Source organism: Ambystoma mexicanum, chromosome 4p (genome assembly GCF_040938575.1).
Source record: "Ambystoma mexicanum isolate Mex_15411 chromosome 4p, UKY_AmexF1_1, whole genome shotgun sequence".
NCBI classification, from domain to species: domain Eukaryota; kingdom Metazoa; phylum Chordata; class Amphibia; order Caudata; family Ambystomatidae; genus Ambystoma; species Ambystoma mexicanum.
Window position 1 is genome coordinate 691,041,870 of NC_090927.1, and position 20,004 is coordinate 691,061,873.

At 46.0% G+C, this 20,004-nt stretch overlaps 1 protein-coding gene across 1 annotated transcript in view; it reads left to right on the forward strand.

Moving 5' to 3' along the window:
* The window catches only part of LOC138453420 (CD109 antigen-like), a 1,060,964-nt gene that overhangs the window by 968,063 nt on the left and 72,897 nt on the right, over positions 1-20,004 (forward strand). The window contains exons 28-30 of the mRNA XM_069606254.1: positions 8,456-8,611; positions 8,696-8,761; positions 19,210-19,346. Of these exons, the coding sequence (XP_069462355.1) occupies positions 8,456-8,611; positions 8,696-8,761; positions 19,210-19,346 (359 nt within the window). The remainder of the gene's footprint in view (positions 1-8,455; positions 8,612-8,695; positions 8,762-19,209; positions 19,347-20,004) is intronic.

Here is a 20,004-nt window from a genome sequence, read left to right on the forward strand (position 1 = left end):
ACCAGACTGGACTTAGAGTTAATCAAGAACCCCAGATAGGTAAGCGAGTTTATATTAGACACCACAATGTTCCCAATGTACCGCCAAAATGTACTTTTATTCCTGCATTTTGTAAACTGTGGTGTAATCAAATAACAGACAGTCGTCCGCATAGGCCAACCAACAAAATCGCAAACTGTGTAGTTTAGAAGAGACAAAAGCTGCAGGATTCAGCTAATCATCAATATCAGCCAGGAATAAATTAAACAGGCAGGGTGCAAGAACGCAACCCTGCCTGACGCCCCCCCAGTGGTCAAGATGTTCTGTGACATGTCTCCAGAGTGGTTCAAACCAACTTTAATATCTGTATTGGAGTATAATCCAATAGTTAATTTTAGCAGGCTGGGGGAATACCCCATGAGTTTAGTTTATACCATAACCTTCTATTATTCACTGCATCAAATGCTGCAGTGAGATCGAGTGATGCAACATATATACTATCATATTTCCCACTCCAAGCTAGATGTTGCAGACAATTCACAGTAAGGCCATTCAAAGTAGTAGCCATCTTCTGCCTAAATCCTGTCTGCCATTTACCTGTTGCCCTAGTATCGTCCATCCACGACTCTAGATGCGACAGCAATATTGACGCAAACACCTTGCTGTCAGCACCCAGAATCGAGATAGGACGGTAACTAAGAGGACTTGATGTATCCCCTCTTTTGTATATTTGGACAACATAAGCAGTAGACCACGTAGCAGGGTTCACCCATGGTCAGAATATTCCCAAAGAGTGTCGACAGAACCCTTGCCCAGGTGGACAGGTCACCTTCAAATAAAGAATGAGATAGCCCGTTAGGGCCCGGTACACGAGAGGCGCTAATTTGAGTTAATACCTCATATACTTTTTCATGACCTAAGTCTAGGGGCTTCAAGTTATAGATATTACCGGCCGATAAAATGGGTCCACACTGAACATCAGACACGGTATCCCCCTTCCCTGTAACACCTTTTCCCCATCCTACCAGGTAGCACACCTAGGAACTCAAGCCCCTCGATTCCGAACCAAATACTATCTCACGGACAGTTCACCATGAGCGACAATGGACTAACATCAGAGCTGTATACCTGACATGTCTCAACACTATGGTCAGGCAAGGTCAGGCAATTACGGATCATTACAAACACGTGACTTCCATTACACTTCCCCACATGGATAAAAGGCGGAGCACGAAAGCACACTCTGAGTGAGGCAAAACACACGAGGGAACAGCATTTCCAAGATGGCAGTTTAATACAAGGAGAAAGGCAGCAAGACCAGAGAGGGTTGCAAGGAGGGCAGCGCCTTGACCTGTAAAGACTGTTACTTTAATAAGCCTTGGAAAGTAAGAAACCGAAGACCAGGAACGAAGACTGATCAAACTAACACAGTGTGTCGGAGGTACAGAGGGCTCTCCCATGTCGATAATCAAGGCGGGGAGGCGCGATTGCCGCTGTGGTACTGTCCTTGGCTGCTACAACAAAGCAGCGCCATAAAAGGGAGCACAAGCGGTGAGTCTGAGAGACTGATACCAAACCAGCTTGTGTTTTGAACAAGGGTTGCAAGCGGCAACATTGTATAAAGAGAACAGTGTATGAGGCATTTGGGATGAGCAAAGCGAATACAATTGGAAGTCAAAGGAAGTAGTTGAACTTTATAATTGAACTTTGGAAGGCCAAGAAAAGAGACCATACACAGAGTGGTCCGGCGCCACGTGGGTGCTCATTCGAAAGTCTTTGTTAGTTATCCAACAGATGTTGAGTGTGAGACAAAGAAGTATTGAGATCGAAGTGGTCATGCAACGGGTCCAGCTACACCCTGTGCACATTTGAAAGTGTTTGATAGTTTAATGTAAGTCACCATTGGCCCCAGCCCGGCTGAAGGAGACTAATTGAATGAAAAAAAAGGGCTCTGCGCCAGGCAGAGGGGTATCCGGGGTGAACCGAGAGGCACACCGAAAATAATTCTCTGAACCTTGTTTTGAAAGAGATCTGAGCTCATAAGAGAGGGATCCAATGTTGAACTTTTGTTTTGAAAAGGATCTGTGCCCGGGCTGAGGGGGATCCAGGGTGAATACCCAAATTGCGCCACAATTGGTCCGAGCCCAACTGAGGGAGACTAATTGAATGAAAGAAAGGGTTCTGAGCCCGGCAGAGGGGGCTCCGGGGTGAACCGAGAGTCATCCGAAAAAGGAATTCTCAACCTTGTTTTGAAAAGGATCTAAGCCTGGCTAAGGGGGATTCAGGATGAATACCCAAATTGAACTGTGTAAAAAGGAAAATAAAGTTTGTGTTGTTTTTGGTACAGCAGACCCGCTGCGCCAAGAGGCTTGCAAGAAGTAAAGATACTTGGACACAGAAGGTCCTGAACTGGGAAAATGAAACTGTATCCTCGTGCCACAGAAGCTAGAGTGTGTGCTTTGCTCGAGTGACCCACCTTGCCCCGTGCTGAAAACGTGGGGGAAGGAAGGCCCACTGCCTGAGCATCCTGACATATTATTTTGTGAACACTTCTTTCTTTTTCATGAACATTTGCCCACATTATTTGTAAGTTAGTGGTAAGGATTGGCAATAGGGTTTTTAGTATAGGCCCTTTTTCTTTGACAAGACTCCACTAGGACTGCATTATTATTAATGATGGTCGTAGCTTGCTCCCATCTGTAGAATTAGGTTTAGATATGTGTGATCACACCCTTGTGCAAGTTCAATAAACACCCTTGAACTGTGCTCACTTGTGTCTGTCTTACTGTTGGTACCGTACCTTCCTTACATATGGTGTCAGGGTGGGATTTGATTCAATTGATATAAATTGAAAATCCATGCTGATAATTGTCGTACCACCAGAAGGGCAAAATAGAATCATTTAACTCATCGACTCGGACCGTGTATCCACTCTGAAAGAGGTTTTGCCCTCTCAACTACATATCCCGACTGGTCAACAAGATCTGTTCTTTAAAACTCAAGTACTATTAGATACCCTTCCTCTTTCTCATTATAATATACAACAGTGGGATCGATTAATACTGAAAGTTCGACCAGCCTTTACCTTTATTAGGCCTATTGCCCTAACCCCTCCCCCGCCCCGCACGCACCTGAACTTTTTCTTTTTTTTTTGGTACCCAATTACCATCCATTGCGGGGCCATCAGGGTTAGAGGCAACCTACCAAAATCAATCCCTTAGGCAGCATCAGACTCAGAAGAATCAGGCGACTTTGAAACTTTATCCGAGGGAGTCGAACCCTGTTTTTTTCTGATGCAGAAAAAAACACAGAAGAAACTCTTACCCCACCGGAAGAAATGGCCGACCTGGGAGCTGTCATAGCCCAGTTGGCGGCCCACCAAATATAGGTTGAAGCTGGTATCCAAGAAAACTTAACAAAATTGGTAGAGTTGTAAGCCAGACCCCTACTACCACAGGGGTTACTTCAACCATATTGAATGCGAAGGTCTGGGCAATTTCTTTCTGAATTTCGAACGATTAACCGAACAGCTAGGATGGGAAGAAAACCTTAAAAGGTGTTATTTGGGTCCTCTGTTGAAAGGTGAACTACAGGCCGCCTACCAACTACTCAATCTTGCACAGAGAAACATCTTTGTATCCATCAAAGAAGGGCTGTTGAAAAGAGTGGGGCAAACTTGTAATTTCTATCGGCAGAAATTGAGGGCAATTAGGTTAAATCTGGGAGAAACCCCCCCCCCCCCTATAAATAGGTGAACGTGTCAAAAACACTATGGCCCTTTGGATCAATAACAAATCCCTAGCAGAGTTAATAGAAATCATCACCTTAGAACAGTTCACCAATTCCTTGTCCCCTTGTTTGCAAAAAGCTGTCTTACAGTTAAGTCGACCTACCCTAGCCATGGCCATTAGAACTGCACAAAACCACTCAGATGCAGCCAAACACTTCCACTCGGAACATGGAGGTGAGGAACTGAAAGATTACAAACCTATCCACCGACCTCAACCTCAGGGAGTAGACAGACAAGGAGGGTCATATAAAATCAAGGAATGGACACCAAAGGAAAGACTAGAAGTCAAGAGATCTGACCCTAAAAACAAATACGAAAGCAAGAGGGAGGAACCAAAAGGAAACAAACCACCCCCTCCTATCTGCTTTTCATGTAGAGAAAAATGTAAAGGACGAACCTATGGAAATAGGCTGTTTAAAGGGAGAAGAGTGGGAAGAACCCGAAGATCTAGAGACCTTTAGCATATGCTTGTGTCAGTCCTGTGCTGACTTCACATATGAAAAGGCTTGGATGAATGGGAAGCAAGTAAAGGCATTAATTGACTCGGGTAGCAAGCAAACTGCTGTACAAGCTGACTTTGTCACAACAACGGACCTCGAGAATGCAAACCTAGTTAGAGTTACCCGTGTACATGGGGAAAATTAAGTATACTACAAAATACCCCTACACATTAGCATTAGGGGCGAGTCTTGTTTAATATCTTCAGCCATCATTCCTGGAATCCCCGAGGAAGTTATTCTGGGTCGGGATTTCCCTACCTTTTCTACTCTCTTACAGGAAACCCCACCTCCCTTTGCAGAGTTTTCACCCCAGGATTGCTGGGAAAAATCAGAACTCCACAAAACCCCTCCATGATATAAAGAACCTATAAAACCCGAGTCAACCCCTAGTGACCAGTTTGTGGGTTATTTCCGAGAGACCAATAAAACCACCCCACCTCTACCTACACCCACAAAAAACAATCAATGGAATATGCAAGAGTTCCTGGATATATCTCATCTCTGTTCTTTCCCAGGTCTTAACAGCAAAGAACCTGGACAAAGACCATTCATATCCACCTCGGCTAGAGGAAGGGTATGTGTGAAACCTGAAAGTGGGATGTGATTCAATTGAAAAAAATTGAAAATCCATGCTGATAATTGTCGTATAACCATTAGGGTAAAATAGAATCATTGAACTCCTCGCCTCTGACCGTGTATCCACTCTGAAAGAGATTTTGCTCTCTCAACTACATATCCCGACTGGTCAATAAGATCTGTTCTTTGAAACTGAAATACTGTTAGATACCCTTCCCCTTTCTCATTATAATATACAAACAGTGGGATCGAAAAATACTGAAAGTTCGACCAGCCTCTACCTTTATTAGGCCTATGTTAGGCAGAATCCTGTGCAGTGCCCTTAGGGACCACTACACACAATTAAGACCACAGGTGGCAATACAAGTTTTACCTTTGGTACAAGCCTGTACTACTAAATTATAGTGGTAGCAGTAGCAGAGCAGCCAGGCTTATCTCAAGAGTATATGAGCAGTAGCAGAGATTACACAAAGGGGCCACAATTACTGGAGCTCAAGCAAACACTGACTCAAGGTTTCAGGTAAAAAACATAAGAACATTTATTTTTAAACCATCAGTTATAAACACAACACCTCTACTAAACTTTAAACAAAACCACACGTTAAATATACTACAACTAACCAATTCACGTTGTACAGTATGTCTCAAGGTAAGTACTCTGTATTTGAATGAACCGGTGTTATGAACAAAACACGATACCGCGGATACGGTTGCGATCACTTTTTGACAGTTCGGTCTACTCAATAAACGCGTATCTGTGACATGAAATGCTACCGGGGCAAAAACACACTTAGCACCTGAGATACACCAGAGGGAGTTGGAGGCAAAAATCACAGGCAATATTTAGGCTAGGCAGACAGTATCGAGAAACACTCAGAAACAGGAGTTCAAAAGTCAAAGGGTCGGAGCCAGGGTTAAGTGACACTGGAGACCTGTTGCCGAAAATCACACAGTTAGACAGTTCACAATTCAGTGTAGCCAAGAGTACTTTGATATTGTCAATGTTCGGAAGCAAAAGTTATAAGGAGGGAAGACAAGGGCGAAGGATGAAGAAAAAGGGATTCACCCAGTTTCCTCGAGTAGAGTACAGTACTTTATTCCAATAATGTAGCTGGTGCCCTGGCAGATGTTCTTGTTGGTTTCCCACAGACCCATGATTCCTGGAGGTTCGTTGTGAAGGAGGACGTCTGAAGGGGGTCTGCACCACACAAGGATGAAGCCGGCAGCAATGACAACGAATAAAAGGTGCACTCCTTAAAAGCAGGAGAGGCTCGACAGGTGGCTATCCGGACCACTACAGCAGTGTGCAGTGATTTCGATCACGGTGGAGATCTCTGGCTGAAGAAGATGAGCTGGTTATCCCCACCAGGCTCAAGGGAAGAAGACTCCGGACTGGATCTCCTCTTAGTCGTCGAAGGGTAGATAGCTCAGGACTGCAGCAGGGCTTCACCGGGACGGGGTAGTTGCAGCAGCCGTCGTTCTCTCCGCTTCTCTTCAGTTCCTTGTAGTTCCAGAGGCGACTGACTTCTAGCCCAAGAGACCTGCCTTTTATGCGCAAAACCCCCATTCACACAGCCTGGCTGTCAATCACGCAGCAGGGGGGTTGTCCAGTCGGGACAACCACCTCAGCCAATCATGGCAAAGTGCGACTTGGGTTTCCAAGGATACCCTGTGCAGGGGGTGACTACACCTCTCCCTCACATTCAGCCCACCTAGACACCCAGGTGCCTTGAGGAGGGCTTCTCTGCAGAAGCCTGCCAAAAGACAGTGAACAAAGAAGGCGAACCTAGTTTGCTGCACAAAGTAAAACACAGGATTTTAACAAAAAGAAATGGCGAATAAACCCAACCGGAGCCAAAAGAAAGACGATTTGGTCAAGCGGCTTTATGTTTGATGCTAATATAATAGCCAAGAATAGTACCACGTTTATCTAATATAATCGCAGTAGAAAAGTTAGAGTAGATACCACTGCCACCAGCCAAGTCTAAATGTTAAAAGAGTGAAACAATGCTCAGGGAGGTACAAACAGAAAAGGGGTACAGATTAGCCCTTTCCAGTACTCCATGTAAGATGGGGTGTACTGGGTCTGTGGTAAAAATGATTATGTAAAGTAAATGGCAACTTTACTTTTCTCTGGGAGACAGTAGTCAGCTCCAGCGAAATGGAGTCAGAGGGAAGTCTTAAAGACAGCCCTGGGTTACTGCACTAAAGATGCTGTGTAACCCATACAAGAACATGGTCACCTGGAGTGGTGTGCTCCAGTTCCCAAGATCACACAAAGAGTAAAAACACATATGCCAAAACACATGTAAGAGTGGAAAAAGGATGTACACTCTTGCCAGGTGGAAAAAATAAACTCCAGAAATCCAGCAAAGCTGCTCCTAGAAGGAGAATTCTCCCTAACAGCCTAGTGTCTTAAACTCCCTGACGTCTCCCCCCACCCCCCCGCTCATGAACCTTTTTTTTGTTGGTACCCAATTACCATTCATTATGGGGCCATCAGGGTTAGAGACCAACCCCCAAAATAAAAAATAAATCACTTTTTGGCATTCGCTAAAGTGGAGGACTGCCACGAGAATCGGCATGTTGATAAGCCGAATACGAAAGTGCCAGTTGCTAGGTTGGTTTACCATCCATCCTAGCAACCGGAGCTCAAATTATGAAAGTTGTGCATTAAATCCGATTTAGAGAAAATACGCCAACTTCACAATATGTTTTAAGTAATAAAAAAATATTGGAAACGCTTTCTTTGACATTTTCGGTTTTTAACACCATATTCAGAATCGGGTCCTCAGTGTCTGAACACAAAACAACCGCCCCGGATTTTTGATGTCATCAGTGTTGTCATCAATGATGTCATTTTGGATGTCATCTGTGATGTCCTGGGTGTTATTTTTTATAGTTTTAGCACTGCATGGCGATGGTGCAAGTTATGGTTGCAAAGCGTACCAATTTCTTGGGTTTTCCGATTTTACCTTGTAACAATTATGTCCCTTTAATAACTTTAGGAGAACATTTTTCACTGATTTTGAAAGGTTTTTGTTAGTGCAACCTAACCATAAAGTCCCTCTAACAAAGTTTTTTCAATGAATACAAATATATTTATCTGTATATAGTAAGATATATCAAACAATGACACACAAATGTATATTATCTTACATGGGGTGGCTGCCGCAGGCAGCAGCCCCATTTCAGTACCATGGGTTCTTCAGGTGGCTGCCTCATTATGGGGACGTCACTGTCATTCGCTCCCACGGCCATGGCACCTCAGTTCTCTTGCCACGCACTCCCCGCTTCATCCAGACCAGCAGAATCCCAGCATTTTCTCTCTTGCTATGGAGCCTAACATTTCTCTTAATGTATTTTACTGGACGATAGTGCAGTTGTTTGCACCTTAGTAATTGCTTGGGTGGAGAGACACAAGAGGGGCACACAATTCTCGTTAAGCCTCATGTTAACCTTTTAAAGCCATAACAACAAGCAATCGCACGAGGTATAAACGTTTGGATAACATGTATATGACCCAGTTTCAGTTTAACATGCAAAATCAGTAGTTTTCCAGGATGTAGACAGCCCTGTTAATTCTGTATTTATCAATTCGGTTCTACAGGATACGATCATGGCCTTGCAGGCGCTTTCCCAGTTTGCTGCACTTTTAACATCTAGTAGCACTGCCCTGAATGTATCAGTCACTGGGGCAAGCATCTTGGGACCGATCTTCTTTCAGATCAATTCAGCAAATCTTCTGCTGGTACAGAGTTCCAAGGTAAGAACAGATTGCAGTGCTTTGACTTCATTGCTTTGCATGGAGAAAAGATGATGGGCTAATAACTTTGTGTTTGGATTTTAGATCGAAGTGTTTCAGCCACTTTCAGTAAATGTTTCAGCCACGGGGATAGGAAGAGCTGTTGTTCAGGTAAGCGGTATTAGACGCAGCTTTTGCTAATGTTATTTAACAGCTCTCTCATCAGCAGATTTCCTGCAGTACCTACCAAAATGTGAATGGAGAAAAGAAACGTGGAGATTACTAATGCACGCACTTAATTTCAGCTTAAGTTTGAACTAACCATTCCAAGACCTTGTGGTTGTGCTTAGTACTTTCTTTCCTATGCTTTCATTTCTCATGGTTTTCCTCGATTTCGTCAACATGTCTTGGCATATCTTTCACTGTTGTAGGGCTTCCTCTGGAGAAAGTAAGCACAATGTTAATACCTGCTATGAATGACGTAGACGGATAAAACGCGGAACGCCTTCCGAGTTAGGGAACTAGGTTGTTCCTAAAGGGGATATGTCATCGTCAGTTTTTTTTTTAATGCACTGCTTAAATGTCACCCAATAACAATAATAATGATAATAATAATAATTTGGCATTTATATAGCGCTACAAACCCTCAGGTATCTGAGGGGTGCTTATTATTACCCACAGTGTGTGGTGCTCAGTTAGACAAGTTAGAACTGAATTGGCCATTTCATTTCCCAATCTATCCCTCTTCATCACACTGCTGAAAATCCTTCTGGGGTGCCGGGTTGTTAGGCAGCCTGACTTCCCATTCTAATGTGGGAAACTGAAACCATGGCACCTTTGCATTTCCTGACAAAGCAGATTTGTGGGTGGACTTTACAGGTGTGCATCCTGTACTGGTGGCGCTCGGCTTCCGAATGCCATTTTGAAGCAGAACCTTGATGAAAAGCAGACTTTTCAAAAAAGAAGACTGACCTGCATTCCTACAGGGAATTGAAGCAAAAAACATGTCCCATGATTATGTCCTGCCAGGTAGAAACTGCCTTGTGAAGAATGCCCTTTCAAGTGAAAATTACTCGAGAGTTAATGGCCATTGCCTATGAAGAAAGAGTCAATCAGTTAGAACATAAACTTCTCAAGGCCGATAGATTCTACTGCCAGCACACGCACTGATGGAGAGGAGTGGTGCCAACGCTATGACATGCCTTGCACACCTTGAATCCTCCAACCAAACAACTATCTGTGCTTTTTTTCAATTTCGATGAACAAGGGAGACAAACCTACACTGAAATGGGTTTAAAGCATTGTTGTTTCATTTCACATTGAATTACAAACAATGCCTGATTTGCCTTCCTTAACTGAACCTCCTAATCTCACGGTGTAATTTTCATGATTCGGCTAATCTAGAAGGATTGGGACATGTCAGTTTTAAGTAATCATGGCAAGAGGCAAGCATGCATTCTAGCAAATTCATGTGTACGCTATACAACTAAAACAGAATATAACAACAAATCTAAACTTCACCAAGAATTAAAGGTTAAGGGTACAAAGGGGGCTGGAACAAGGACTGTGTGAGTGTGCATTTTACTACAGATGCACTGCATCCCATAGCTCTGGAGCCACACTCGAGAATACGCAACTTCCTGACATTGTGTGGACCACCAAGCCCACCGTAATAGTCAGCTATCTCCTGAAAGCCCATGATTGTGCATCGTTGTGTTATGGCATACCACATCAGATTGAAACTATTGTGGTCCAGTGCCCTGCCAAGCTCGGAAAGGCCTCATCACTAGCTTGTATTTTTGATTATTATATATTTGATGATGAAGGGCGTGGTGTTTTGAGCAAAGTCGCAATAAAATAGGCTATAACAGATGTCAGAGCACATCTGTGATCAGGTGCTTTAAATGACAGTAATAATAGAGAGTGGTCCAGTTTGTCAAAGTGGGAGACAATGGAACATATGATGGGGACATTTCAGACAAAAGCAGTAGCATCATACACAATATGCACATACTACAATGCACCGTAAACAGGTATTAATGCCATGCACAGTTGAGGGACAGGTAAGGAACTGAGGGGAAGGACGTTGATACTTGTTGGTGCAGGGGACCATTACAAGGAGAGGAGATTTATTTGTGGGCAGATTTAAATGCCAGAATTATGGTCAGGCCATCAGTATTTCTTATCGCGCAGAAAAGGGTGCACGATGAGAAATAGCTGCGGCCAGCTCATTGGGCAAGAGGGAGGGCAGGAAGATGGACATATTTGAAGGCTAAAGCAGACATTTGAAGAGGGATTGGTAATACAGGGATGGTCAACCAGTGTGGTGGCTATGGCACCTCTGGGAGAGGAGAGAGTGAGGTTATAAGGTGTGCAGATTTCAAAGTTAAAAATATTTTTTACAGGGGCAAAGGAGAAGGGGAATTCCCTGTGGTGCCTGGAAAAATACCTTGTTTCCTGAGTACAATGGTTGAGATGATAGTTCGCACCTGGAAACACTTGTGGACAGGCGTGTTATAAATAACTTATATCATATCAAGTGAATAGGTTTCTGTAGCAGCAGAGGTAATGAATGGATCCAAGGTTGCATACCTTTGGGATGGTGTGAGGATATCAGGGGGAAGGATACACTTGAGGGGAGTAGATGAGGAGTATGAAGGTGGCGTTTAAAAAAATTTCCTTTGGAAGGAGTTGATCATGGGACAACTGTGAGGAGTCAGGAATGAGACACGAACACAGAGGAGACGTGTGTGGCTACAAACCTTTATTTAAATGAAAAAGGGTTGGAAAATGCCTCGCTATCCCTAATCTAGGAGGAATTTCCCTACCTCAACCAAAAGCTAATGATTGTCCAAATAAAGTAGGTCATGTGTCTGTAATCACTCTAAAACAACTATAAGGTGCAAAGGGTAATATTCCTTGTCTTCTTAAAGTATTAAAAAGTGGTCAAAGTTCAACACAAAAGTTCAAAATCCAACAAAAGGTTTTCTCAAGGACAAAGTTCACAGTTCAAGAAAAAAACCTCACAGCCAAGTGAGCGGTTTGGCTGTGAATTTCTCTACCTTTGGCAAGCTGTGAGGAACCTGGGCAGGCATTCTGCTAGACAACCCTGGCCAATACAGGAAGAACTACAAATTCCAGGTCCCCCGCGCTCATGCAAGCACGCTCAAAGCAAGTGAGCAAAGTGGGAGGTTTGGCAGCTTCGAGGTAGAGGTAGAGGCTAGGATCTTTCCTCTCATTCTGTTTGCTGTGTCCGGAAAAAGAACATTGGATAAGGCTGTGAAAGCTTTTGTTGGTTGCAGCTAAAATTGTTGCTGAGCTTGCCATTGTGCGGCAACTCTACCTCATTACTAATTTCTTTCAAACTAACAAGCTCAGCACATGTGCAAGTGTGACTGTAGGACTGAGGAGCCCTTTGAACTTCACACGTGGCACTCGTCAACAAATGTTGAAGTATTTGCGGCGTACTCGGGCTCGGATCCAGTCATACGTACTGTGTCAGTCTACCTTGCCCTACCCCGCCGCATGTCTAAACTGCAAAGCGGTAAAAACAAGGGAGCGGTTAGCAAGGTCTGAAAATCATACCTGCACACTGTTTCCTGGTCCCGTGCGGACTTCTCAATACACTGAACCAGAGACAATGCTTAACAAAACATCCATTAGGGATGACTTTTCCAAACAAAATACTGGTACCACTCCCCACTATGTCACATGCTATCATAAATGCACTGGAAGACCCCTTAATTCAATCAAGGGATGAGGAGGGTGCTACCTCAATGAAGGCAACGAGTTCTACACCCTCTGTCATACAAGCAGGAAAAAAAGAGCAGAACAAAGTGCGGCTGCAGAGTTGTGCTTCGACTCCTAAGGGAAATGACTGAACATCTGCCCCCCTTTTCCAAACTGGAGAATGAGTTCCGATCTGAAAGGCTTCAAACAAAATCTCTGCCTGCTCTAGATCAATAGTCATCTGCAGGCACTACAACAGAGAGCACTGTTGCGCAGGTACATCAGTCATACATGAATAAATAAGACTATAAGCCTTTCGTTTTTGGAAACAAGTCGCAGACAAATATGAAGAACTTTTCGTGAGATTGGGAGCCAGATCCACTGCAGCAAATAATGCTGGCTCAAGGGGCAACTTTTGCTGAGCGACGACTGACCCTTCGCTGGGGGTCTCGGAACCGAGTTTGCTGGAGGCTTACTGCTCAGTTGAGGATGAAACAAAAAAAGTATCTACAGCAGATTTAAAAGTGATGTGGGAGGTGAGTGACATTAGCCAAGATGATGGCTCTGGTATCGATCTACCCTTTGATTCAACCAAAGCCGGCATTAGGCCTGTGCAAGAGCCCCTACGTGAGTCTTTAAAAGAGATGGATGATAGAGTCAAACTATCACTACCTTCGATTTCAGCTCTGAACATAGTTTTGTGCTCATTTGTAAATCTTTATGAAAACATAAAGGACTGTCACCACATTTGTCTTTCAATCTGCTAAATAAAACCTGGTGCTCGAATTAATGAATGGATTGATGGGAATGGGGACTTAAACCGGCTACCACCACTTGAAATCCGACCAAGTGGTGGTAACGGTAATTCCATTTGCCGGTATTGTGGCGGGTTTACTGCCATGATACCGACAAACTTGTAATGAGGCCCAATGTCTTTTATACAGTGCGAACACTCTGGTCTGAAAGCGCCATCAGATCGCCGCATTGCATTCTGTACATGATCTGTTAAAGGGGTAGCAGCCGTAGGTTGAACAATGTGAATGCTCTATGCCTAAGTGTGTAGTGATATGGAGGGGGACGGGGGCAGGGAATCTGCCCCATATCATCCACAGGGCTCAAATCACTTAGTGGTGGTGGTACCGAGCTCCCTGACCTGCCCCCACATACACCCCAAGCGTCAGGCAGGGGACTTTGTCACACCGTTCTAGAGGGCACTGATGTGAAATATAAACAAAGTGTGTTACATGCAGGTTGACTACATCTGTGACAGCCAAGCTTTCTTTGCTTCTGAGTCACTTCAGGCATTGCCAGGGAGATAGTGCATGTTTTTTATTCAGCAACCAATTGCCTGCAAAGTATGAAGTGCAAGGGGTACTGGTAGTTTAATTTCAAGTGTTTTTTCGTGTTTCGTTTAATTTGTAATATGTCTCCAATGAGATCCTTACTCAAGTAGAAAGCCAGTAGAGACCTCTGGTCGTTGGAATCTTGCTGCAAATGCCTGTCTCAATCCCTGACCAAGCCACCGAAGCATTGAAACACAGAAATATGCATGCCTGTCTCCAGAGTTTGTGTACACTTTTAATTCAGCAACATTTGCAAGCTCTTTTGGATTGTTGCACCTTTGACAAATTCTTTTGCTGTGATTAAATTCCTTCATTTTTCACGCTCTGTTCTCTATTAAGTGTTGCTGTCAATTACATTTTGAGCAAACAATGTTCTTTTCACATAGTGGACCTCATCACGAATTGAGCGTTATCTGAGCGTAATTACTGTTGAGGAGTATTAGCGTTAACGTCTGGAGTAGTCATGCAGAAACAGCTGTATCAAGAGTCGGCAGACAAGCACACACGTCAACACGAATACTGTTTGACCAAATAACGCCCGGGCGGGTGCTAACGCCCAAAATCCCAGCCTAAAGAGCACTAGCATCGTCAGCAGCCAACATTGCATGCTAATTGCGTGCCGTAATACCGCAGTGGGAAACGCGTTACCGCTGCAATGGGAAATAAAGCGGCAGCCATTTTGGAAATCACAATCACCAAAAACCAGAGCCCCTGCAAGCCATCCAGTCAAGCAGAACACTGAAAATGTTACAGGAGCGTGTGAGGGGAATGTGTGGCCAGGATAGGCTGTGCAAGCCGAAGTTCACAGAGAGTAAACTAACACCACTTGTGGAGGAGGTGATTGGGTGCCAGAATGAACTATATGGGCCCCATCAAAAGAAGACAGGGTCCCAGCGGCATAACAAGATCTGGGTGGAGATCATTCAAAAGGTCACTGTGGTGGGCCGTGTCCCCAGGGACAGCAAAGACTGCTGCAAACGATTCACTGCCTGTCTGTGGCATCCTGGCACAGCACAGGACCAATAGCATGGTGAGCGGGGGAGGGCCACCCCCACCAGAGATGGCCCCATGGGAGGAGTAGTGCACCACCCTCATTGACATGGCCTCCATCGAGGGAGTGGGAGGAACAGAGGCAGGCACCGGCACCTAGCAGGCTGAAGGTGAATGGCAAAATGCAATGTGAACAGGCCACCACACCATCCCCTAGTGTGAACACCCGAGAGCTGGGCATTGTGAGAGGGTGCAGTGTGGGAGCCAGCACATGCACCCACGGCAGCACCCATGTGCCAGTTCACCCAAGCCACTCCTGTGAGTAAGAGTGAGGGCAGCCAATGGACACATGCAAGCACCATGCAACACAGTCATGGCGGAGGCACAGCATCGTCCCATTTCCAGGTGGACGTGTGAAGTTGCAGCACCCCACCAACCTCATTACTGAGTGTGGCAGGTCAGCTGTCCCTTTGCAGACACATGTAAGACATTAAATGGCTAGGCCAACAATTCCCCATGCCATGCCACCACAGGAAATAAAAATTACCAAGTGTGTCCCCCCTCCTGCACCAGGCCCCAGAAATACCTACCCATTGCAAAATGCAAGCAGGCCAGGCCCACGCATGAGTCAAACTGCCCTGTGCAACCCTCCCCGCCCCCGGTAAGTACTGCAATGCATGTCAAAATATGTGAGGGAATGTGTGCTAATGCCATCGCTTACATTCCCTACAGGCACGCATGCATCACCAGAGGCCACCGGGGAGGACGAGGAAGCAAGCCATGCCATCATGTGCCCAGCAATTCCTCCACCAGCACCACTACCCCCCGAAGGGCCCGGCGGGGCACACCAAGGTAGAGGACCCACCCCTCTGCAGCAGTGTCACACCATCACGCCGGTCCAAAACCAGCAGGGCCTCCCCACCACGTCGGTCCCAAGCCACCAGGGCCTCGCCACCACTTCCGTCTCACCAGGGCTGACCAGGATGATGTTGTGGAGGTGGCCACAAGTGAAGGCACGCAGCCGGAGGGAGCGTCAAGTGTCGATGAGCAGCAGGCTGCAGCCGCCCTGACACAGGAACACAGTCTGGTGCAGCAAATGAGCACTCCAGAAGAGAGCCTCGACCATATGGAGACCGAAAGCCCAAGGCCACAGGACCGGGCCAACTGTCATCATGCATGCACACCAGTGCGGATGAGAACGCACCATTGTATGCCTCATCTACGGGCAGCCATTCCATCCAGGGAAGCCTCACCAGACAGCTCAGCTCCCACGACCCGGCTAGCCCCACCGGACATTGCGGTAATCCCTGCCCATGGCAGCTGCACCAGACGGTGCATCACCCCATCCAGGGTAGCACCACAGGACAGCCCATCCCTGCCCAGGGCACACCAACAGGTCCTGCGAGCTCTGTCATGGCACGGCTGGACGTCAGAGGCATGCCAGAGGAAGATTGAGGGCATGGACGAAGCACACAACCGGCAGATCAAAGCCATCAGCCGTGCAATTAGGGGGGTGGCCAGGACCGTGACGCACGATAATGCACACACACGTATGGTCGTTGAGACATGCACTGTGGCACTCACAAGGTTTGGCCAGCGAGTCTGAGTTGTGCGAGGGGCAATCCGGCCATGCCGAACAGATGCGTGAGTCAAACTATCTGCTCCGCCAACAGCTGCAAATGGCTGCATCCGTACCATCTACCTCCACCCCCCCCACTGGAGGGGTGTCAACAGGGGTCACCCAGGTAGAGGTCACAGCATTAGTTGCAACACCGGTCACTTGATGTCGGTGTGCGTGGGAAGTGACCATAACCCATTAGATGGACTCTGCACTGTTGGTGGTGGGGTGGTATATGGGGGGACTGTTTGCTGTGTTGTTGTGGAGGGGTGGTGGGTGGGGCATAGGGTATCATTCATTCACATGAAAGGCAGTTGAAAACAGAAATAACACAAGGACATTTATGATTATGTACTAGAGCTCTTCATTCAAAAGCATGTGCAGGTTGTGTGTTGGGTCCAGTTATCGTGTCGAAAGTAGTTGTCGATCAGTGCCTGTCGGGCCTGTCTCCCCTTCCTCACCCCATCCATGTGTGTATCAGTCCCAGATCCGGCCACATGGTCATAGTCATCATCATCCTCTGGGGGTTGCCTGTCTGCGTCAGGGGGTAAGGGGTACATTCTGCATGAGTCAAATGTTGTGCAGCATTGCACATGTCAAGACAATTTTCCCACCTTTTTCCAGGGCATACAAGAGGATCCCTCCAGTGAAATCTAGGCACTTGAATCGTGCCTTCAAAAGTCCAAAAGTACATTCGATGCAGATGCCTGGCCTGCTGTGGGCATGGTTGTATGTATGGTCATGTGATGTTCTTGGGTCACGCACAGGGTTCATCAGCGAGGTGAGCTGCTGGTATCCCGAGTCACCTGCATGGGATGGAATGACAACATCAGGCATTTGTTCCATGCATGGGTCTGCAGAATCAGAATATTTTGCCATTATGCACCATGGGCATTCCTGTGAGCAACAGGGCCATGGAATGTGTATGTGGTTTGGGTGTACGTCCTTCCCATTTCATGCCATGCATTCTTTGTCCTGTACATGCACCCTGTGTTGTTGAGGAGGCTGTCCTGTGGTGCTGACAGTTGGCTGTACATGGGATGGCTGCTGTGGCACGGGTGGACACAGATCTACAGGTAAGGGTGTGCATGGCCCACTTTTACTCATTATGAATAGGCATGAACTCACATTTTTACTTGTGATAGGGTGTAGTAATATTCCCTCCAATAATTGTGCAAGGGACACCGAGAGCCTGTGCCCCGAGTTCCACCTGCACCGCTCCTTGGATATGGCTTGGCCAGTGGTGCATGGAGTCCCACAGGATGTGGCTACTGTTATTGGCTGGTGAGGGGTAGTAGGCATTTATCTTATGATATGCCAGTATCACTAGATGATGATACATGTTCATTACACCAACAATTTTGTTTCACAGTTGATGCATGTTTGAATGCACTAATGGGACACTCCCTATTGGATGTTGATGTACACGTTTACTCCTCGGTATTCATTTCACACAGTAATTTAGGGAATAGAGAGTGGGTTCCTCTCACGTTGGATTCCTATCTGGGGCCCTGGGTGGACTAGCTGGTGGGTGATGGGGTGTGGATCTGCACTGCAACACATTCAGTGTGCATTCATGTCATTGTGGTCTGATGTGTTGTGTTTGCAGTGGTGTGTGTCCATCAACATGTGTGGGTCCAGGTGTGGTGGCTGTGTACATGGGCTCTTGGATGCCACACGTAAATGGTGCAGGTGCTGTGGCTATAACCCGCCCCTTTTTTACTTGTGTTTATACATGCATTTATAACAGGGTTTGTATTCACCCACTATGCTGGTCCGTTGTTCCCTGTGTCTCTCCATGTAGGCTGGCGGTGAGCTGTTGCGTAGTACCATGGAGTTGGGGAGAATCCAGGGTAGCGGGCACAGCAGTGGCTGATGATTAGGTCAGGCCCACAGGTCATCGGCACATTCAATGAGTGATAGTGCTTGCGGTTCCCAAAGACTGCCTCCTGGGCCAGGGGCACAACCAATGTAACATGGGTGCAGTCGATGCCTGAAATTATGTTGGGCACTTGTGCAGTGACATAGAAGCGTGCCTTGAGGTCATTCACCTTGTGTCTGGGTGGTGGCCAGTGCCATGTGCAGGTTGACATGACGCAGCAGGGAATCCAGCACCTGGCCCAGGACTACCCTGAATGTCGAATGGGCCATGCCATGCCAGGCGCTTGTCCCCAGGAACTGCAGGTCTGCCACCAGCTTGACCAGTGATGGTCGGCCGAACCAGCTGGTTCTCTGTTACTAACTGGGTGTCACTGAGGGCACAGTGCGGTAGCCTGTCCCTGGGGATGGGTGCACGTGTTGCTGGGGTTGGTCTCCGCCTCCTCCTCATCCTCATTCCATCCCCTTACCCCCTGTGCTCCCTGTGCCCTGCCCTGATTGTCCAACATCAGTAGCTCTAGGCACAGCATGTGAAACTGCATGTCAAAGTTCCCAGCAGAGAATGGCAGCGTGGTGTTGGAAAGTGTGTTTGGGGCCTGAGTTGGTCTTATGTAGCCCTCAGGTGTGCATTGTATGCACCCATGGCTTTATTCCTGGCACCTGGGTTCATTTACCTCCAGCTGGAGGCTGGGAGTAATTCCAGCTGTATTATCGCTGGTGAATCGCTGAATGGGGATTTGCACGCAGATTGGTTAATGAAAGAATTCATCTGAGCAGTTAACCCCTTTGAAGAGTTATTAATTTTCTCCAAGTAACTCTGACAATTACTTTTAGACATGTGTTTATCAACACAATCATAAAACAAAAGTAGAAGGTAAAGAGCAGGATTGCAAACTTCAATGACAATAGTGAGAACAATAAGGATATGTATGAAAAATATGACTTAATGTAGATTTTATGCTGATTCTATTTGAATGGACAGAACATAATGAACTGTAATAAACTTGTATAAAATGCAGTTATCATTTCAGTTGAAATTAAACAGATGTTTTCATTTACAGTTAAATGTAATGTACAACATCAACGCAACTCCTAGGCGTACAAGGGACACAGATACAACAGATACATTCAGACTGGACATTGAAGTGAAGGATGAAATAAACGATTTAAATCGAATCAACGTAGGTGTTTGTACAAGGTAAGAAGTGTGTGGCATCTGCTTTGATTTCTGAAGATTCAAACCTTTATTACAGAATGTGCAATAATGGTTACCACCAACTGATTTTCTCCCCTTTGTCCCAATGGGCCAATTATTTACAGCTAATCTTAATTAAACTGAGACAAAATCTTTATCGTCACAGTCCCCATTTGTTACAGTGAGTTATTGCCTAGAAACCATTAATATAGCCCATCCCTCATGTAACATAAATGTGTTATTCACTCCCCATTTACTGTGTGCCAGTTTAAGCAAAGACACAGTAAATAGCTCGATGATCCAGACCACACACAGGCAGGGGTGGTGGTGAGGAAACATGTTATGTTATGTTAAAGGTTCTAATACCGCACACTGTTGCAATTGCATGGTTTGTTGTGCCCTCTGGCAGCTCTCTAAAGCAAGGTGGAGGTGTGCAGCTTAGTAGGATGAGCGGGAGAAAAGAGCCAGAAGGCTATGATGTGCTGTTCGCAGCTTCAGTCAGGTTGACACTATTCATTGAGCGTAGGTGCATTTTTCAGATGGTAGCTGCCATGTGGTGTTGGGCGAGGCTATGAGCCTCATTATGACTGTGGCGGTCCAGAAAGAAGGATACTGCAACGGCCACGTTAGGCAGACTTGTCACAGAAGCACCGGCACCGTC